At 34.1% G+C, this 6,081-nt stretch overlaps 1 protein-coding gene across 1 annotated transcript; it reads left to right on the plus strand.

Annotated features, from left to right (window-relative positions):
* The first annotated feature begins 1,325 nt into the window (after positions 1 to 1,325).
* LOC107915326 (proline-rich receptor-like protein kinase PERK4) lies at positions 1,326 to 4,783 on the plus strand. The gene is made up of 9 exons (XM_016844492.2): positions 1,326 to 1,535; positions 1,837 to 2,449; positions 2,698 to 3,267; positions 3,372 to 3,458; positions 3,559 to 3,629; positions 3,699 to 3,775; positions 3,915 to 4,059; positions 4,165 to 4,326; positions 4,420 to 4,783. Exons 2-9 carry the CDS (start codon positions 1,915 to 1,917, stop codon positions 4,603 to 4,605), a joined length of 1,833 nt encoding a protein of 610 aa, XP_016699981.1. The 5' UTR covers positions 1,326 to 1,535; positions 1,837 to 1,914; the 3' UTR covers positions 4,606 to 4,783.
* The last annotated feature ends 1,298 nt before the right edge of the window (positions 4,784 to 6,081 follow it).

Genomic DNA, 6,081 nt, shown 5'->3' on the forward strand with positions numbered 1-6,081 from the left:
AGAGGTGATTTCTCTACCTTTAAATCATTCCAAAATTTGTCATTTTCTTCTTAAGACAATTTTTCTCTCTTTCTATTTGTAATTTTTCACTTGTATCTTTTGTAGTGAAATATATTTGGTAGTGTCTGAAGACGTAGGCATAATTTTTTAGACCTTGTTAAATTTCTAGTGTTCTTTATTATTTTATTCATCTTTCAATATTTAGTAGGGTATAGTTGTAGTGATATATTATGCTATTAAATTATATTGTAGGGAGATTTTGTCTAGCAGGTTAGGTTTTAAGGGAGACCGTTTGTGAACCCTCCAATCTTTCTTGGAAATTGAACCTAGTATGATTTTCTAGCATAATAATTTACTATTTTTTACCCTATTTACACAACAATAGGCATCTATTATACATAGTATTCCCGATTTACGAAGTTTTTCGATGTATTTACCTAAGCCTGAATATGTGTTCATCATTGATTCTTTAAGAAAAATGAAACATTGCATAATGTTGATAAAATGTGAATTATTTTTAATATTACAAGTTTTATAATTTAGTGTATGATATGGTATATTGTTGTTGCATTTACTCCAAATTGTAGTTTCTTCAGATGATCTAAGTAATGGTAAAAAGAATAGAACTTAGAATTCATGTTAAAGGACCGTATAATCAACAAATCATATTAAGTACCAACTTAATCGATCATTATCTCATGCACTTCGTAATAAATATAAACAAATAAACAAAAAAGAATATGAGAAAACCGACTACCATACTTCTATGCAGAAGTTTAATAAACTGTAATACTAACTTATAGTTGCCATTTTCCCTCATTGCCAAAAGAAAAAGAAGCTCAGATATTTGCACAAATTTTTACTTCTATAATATTAATGTATAACACTCATTTTGAAGTTTATGACATATAAGACATTTCAAACGCATAATTTTTTTAAAATTACTTATCTAACATTTATGCTCAAATTTGAATAATATAGATTTTATATTCCATCAAATGTCTTACAGTAAACTTAGACTAAATTGTGAAAATACAAAATAATTATGTTTATATGGTATATATAGATCTTTTATCTTTTTCTTTCCTATAATATCATTTAATGTTAAATTAATATTTTTGTTACTAAATTATCATTTTCATTAGGTGGTAACTAATATTTGGTCACTAATTAAGCATTAGCTTTTAACTTTTCTTTGTTTGTGTATGAGGTTTTCTTTGTTACAAGTGTGAAAAGAAGCGATGATGTTGGAGAGAAGTGGAACAAGTTTTGTAGTTGAAGTTGATAAGTTTTTCTATTTTTTCCTACTGTTAAAGCATTGTTTTTGAACCAATAATAGTTCACCTAAGCCTAAGCAAAGCAAGAAAAGTAGTAAAAAAAAGCTAAAAAGAGGAGCCAATTGAATCAAATCAAGAAGGCTGAGACTAAAAGTTCGAGAGAGAAAAAGAAAAAAGAAGACAGGAAAAATCTAAAGACGCGCTTTGTAAGAAGCTATCGGGGAACTACAGCGTCCCCCATCTTTCTTCTTCTTTCAGGTATTTTTTTTTTTTAATTTTGATGTAAGAATTGTCAGCTTTAATAGGGGTTAAAAGGGTCACCTTTGAGACCAAAACGATTAACAATCCAACATTTCTGGCATAAAATATTATTACCACGCAAGATGAATGTATATCGCGTGATTTTTATTACAGATTTGTTAAAAGGTTCTTCAAGAGGGATTTGTTTTTACATAGATATATAGAATTTTGCATGGTTATCGGCCACTATATGTGATCCTAGATGAGTTGCACTTGTATAAAAAATGTTGATTGATTTTCAGCTTACCATTTTTTTCAGGGTTCTTCTATTGTTTCAACCAAGCATATAAGGAGGGGTGGTGTTTCTTGGTTGGAAGTTCTGCAAAGCTAATGCAAAATGTCATCATCCCCTGAGAATTCTCCATCAGAATATTCCCCACCAGCTTCATCATCATCATCACCATCATCATCATCATCATCATCATCATCACCATCACCATCACCACCACCACCTTCAAAAAGCTCCCCACCCCCGCCACCACCAACAACGCCACCGCCATCCTCGCCACCCCCACCAAAACTTTCATCACCACCCCCACCTGCACCTATTAATAAAAGTCCTGTACGCCATCCTCCTCCGCCTCCTCCATTGACTTCTTTTCGTCATCCTCCTCCCCCTCCACCCATTAAAAGTAGTACCGACCACTCTCCACCACCTCCTACCAAAAGTGGTAGTTCCAAGTCAAACAATTCTCACAAGTCATCACCATCAACTCCGTCAAATGATAACTCAGGAATTGTCTTTATTGGAGTAGCTGTGGGGGCAGGATTATTTCTCCTTGTTTTTGTCACTCTTTTAGTAATTTGCTGTCGAAGAAGAAAGAAGAAAAGCAATCAGAAAATCCAGTACTATCAACCTAGAGAAGCTAAAGGTGATAAAAAACCAATACCCTTCTTTCTCAAATTCTCTCTTTCTTCATTGATGAAAATTTTGAAACAGAAAGGCTAAAATTTTACAAATATGCTTTAAAAATACAATGAAGAGAAGAAACCTAATATGCATGTTTTTTCATTTATCTCCTACAACTCTTGAACCTCGCTTTAATATCTATTTTAAGATTTAAGACTAATAAAGTTTGCATGGCTCATAAATTAGTTCTATTACATGTGCTTTATGCAGCTGGCGGAGGTGATCAGTATTATAACTCCTCAATGAATCGTCAATGGGGGGTGGATGGTGTTAAAACAACCCCATCACCTGGAGGTGGATGGGGTACACCATCCCCAGTGCCACCTGCTGGTGCTGTTGGTGGTGGAGGTGGATGGGGTGCACAATCCTCAATACCAGGACAAGTTTTGAGCGGTGAAGTAAGCTCCATGTCCTCAGGCCCACAACATACTCCTTTGCCACCTCCATCACCAAATATTGGTCTTGGAGTAAACACTGGCGCTTTCACTTATGAGGAGCTGTCAACTGCTACTGGAGGATTTTCTCAAGCCAATTTGCTCGGCCAAGGTGGGTTCGGATACGTGCATAAAGGTGTGTTACCAAATGGAAAGGAGATTGCAGTTAAGAGTTTAAAAAGTGGTAGTGGACAAGGAGAAAGAGAATTCCAGGCAGAAGTTGAAATAATTAGCCGTGTCCATCATCGCTACCTCGTGTCATTAGTCGGATATTGCATTGCCAGACAGCAACGGATGTTAGTCTATGAATTTCTTCCAAATAAAACCTTAGAATATCATCTCCATGGTAAATTGAATTTTCATAATTCACTTGTTATCTATCTTTACGTTGCAAGCTTGTCTTTCTTTATTAGAAACTAGCCAACTCTCCCCTCCTTTTTTTCATTGCAGAAAAGAACCTACCAGTCATGGATTTTCCCACTAGACTTCGTATTGCATTAGGTTCTGCTAAAGGGCTTGCTTATCTTCATGAAGATTGTGAGGAATCAAAGTCCCCATCTGTATTTCTATCTATCATTCATTTGCCACTTCATCTTTCTCTAAAGATTTCATTTATTTGTTGAATTTATACATGGAGGCCATCCTCGCATTATTCATCGTGATATCAAATCAGCTAATATTCTCCTTGACTACAACTTTGAAGCTAAGGTATATATCAGCTTTAAAAAAACTTTATGTTGGCAAAAGGATTAACTAACCGAGCATATGATTATATAGGTGGCTGATTTTGGATTGGCTAAGTTGTCTACTGATAACCACACCCATGTCTCAACTCGTGTGATGGGAACATTCGGGTAACTATGAACAACTGTAAATAGCTATATTTGATTAGCATATTTGAGAGAAAATAAAGACTGAAAAACTAAGAAAATCCATAATGTGTTCGTATATTTTTTAAATGAAACAACATTTCTTATAGGGTTTGTAATGTAGGTACTTGGCTCCGGAATACGCATCAAGCGGCAAGCTGACTGAGAAATCCGATGTTTACTCATTTGGGGTTATGTTGCTAGAACTCATAACCGGAAAGCAACCTGTCGATCCAACTAGTGCAATGGAAGATAGCTTAGTAGATTGGGTATGTAAAGTCAATGCATTAGCTGCCGAAAACATAAGATTCATTAACCATTATAAGAAAATTACATATAGAGAGAATGGTGAGTTAATATTATCTATGAAATAGGCTCGACCACTTTTGACTCGTGGACTAGAGGATGGAAACATTGGTCCCTTGGTTGATCCAGGTTTGGAGAATAACTACAACCAGGAAGAAATGAAACGCATGGTAGCCTGCGCCGCAGCTAGCATCAGACATTCAGCTCGAAAGCGCCCTAAAATGAGTCAGGTTTGCAATGAATCGATCCTTGAATTTCCCTTTTCTTTACCTTTTTTTTTATAACAAAATTAGATTTTACAAGCAATGTATCATGGAAAGCAGATTGTACGTACCTTGGAAGGAAACTCTTCATTGGATGACCTAAATGAGGGTGTAAAGCCAGGCCATAGCTCAATCTATGCCTTGGGGGGAACCACAGATTATAGCAAAAGTTCATATGATGCTGATATGAAGAAGTTTAGAGAATTAGCATTATCAAGCCAAGATATGAGTGAGAGCAACCCTTAATCGTAGACAGATTTCGACATTGGTTGGTTGGTTCAAATATTATTTCGACCTGTTATTTTGGAATCTTTATGTTTGGTTATCAAGTGTTTTCTTTTTCTTTTTTTTCCTTTTCTTACGGATTTTGTATTATTCAAGATTTGATAAAGTTAGCTTTAGATAAGAATCTCCTCTAATTCAATCAATATCCTGTTGTTAATGCTCCTAGTTTGAGCATTTGAGATTTGAAATTAAAATATCATCTCACAATTTTATTTTTGCAAATAGGAAAATATGATATATACATATACATATATATAATATTACAAAATATCGAAAAATAAAAGTAAATAAACATATTCACATTACATGTTTAAACATGCGGCAGTTCGTATTTATTTTTAATTTAAGTAAATTACTCATTTACTATTTTAAATTATATTAGATAATTTACTTTAAACATTAATTAAATATTATAAGTATATTGCAATTATAAGACTTTTTTTAAAAATTAATCCTATTTTTATTGTTTTTTTGGTAATAAAAATTATTTTTATTATTTTTAACTGTAATTGTTTTTCATAATTTAAGTTGTTTGTTGATACAAATTTGTCACACCCTAGTTTGGAGACTTGTATTTATCAAGTCGGACCGGTAAGAATTTGTGTGTGAGCTAAGTTTAATTTGCTAAGTTGGACTGATTTTTTTTTTTTGTCGCTTTGCCTCGGGCGAACTGTTTCGTGGTGTTTTTCCATCATGCGGACTCCCATTCAATTTGGCGAGCTCTTGCGCTGGTGAACATGTTTGTGACAAACCTTTCTGTGGCGGACTTGTTTTTCCATTGGGAACCCTCATGTGGTTGATTTCTACGAAACTAACTAAAAATTTGACTAAGATAAGTGCACCTATCAATTAATAGTATAGCTACGGTGAGCACAGATATCGTTCCTACGAAGACTAAAAGTACTAGTAATTATCGTCTTTCTATTATTTAACCGATAAATTCGAGTGATTGATTGAAAACTAAAATTAACTAAATTAATTAACTAACAAACACGAAAAATAACAAAATAAGAAAATAACCGGTTAACAACCAAGAAGCAAAACAATACCCAAAAAAGAATTCATCTAGATTTCATCTGTCACTATCAATCTAAATTACGCAATTTATTTACTTAGTATCTTGATCTGTAGAAATCCTTAAATTATGTCAATATCTCTTTCGAGAGTAAGAGCTGTAATACCCTATTTTGGCCCGAGTCAAAAGGGCCCAAATTACAAACGGGCTTATGTGGCCCAAACTAAACAGAGGCCCAAAATTAAATCGGCCCTAAATAATAGTCAGAAACCCTAGGGTTTCTAAGGAAATCTTCAAGTGCCGCAGCCAAGCACCGCAGCACGATCTCCATACCTGCACAGCAAGAAATAAACAGCAAAAATGGAAAGGAAATCAAAAGATTGCAAATTGAATCAATGAGAACAGAGTTGATTTCTATATTT

Source organism: Gossypium hirsutum, chromosome D10 (assembly GCF_007990345.1).
Source record: "Gossypium hirsutum isolate 1008001.06 chromosome D10, Gossypium_hirsutum_v2.1, whole genome shotgun sequence".
Lineage (NCBI taxonomy): Eukaryota > Viridiplantae > Streptophyta > Magnoliopsida > Malvales > Malvaceae > Gossypium > Gossypium hirsutum.

Bases quoted from the DNA above. Each gene is read 5' to 3' on its own strand.
- LOC107915326 (XM_016844492.2), top strand. From the start codon at position 1,915: ATGTCATCATCCCCTGAGAATTCTCCATCAGAATATTCCCCACCAGCT. The intron at 3,268-3,371 runs GTAAATTGAATT...TTTTCATTGCAG, and splicing joins CTTAGAATATCATCTCCATG to AAAAGAACCTACCAGTCATG. The intron at 4,060-4,164 runs GTATGTAAAGTC...TCTATGAAATAG, and splicing joins AAGATAGCTTAGTAGATTGG to GCTCGACCACTTTTGACTCG.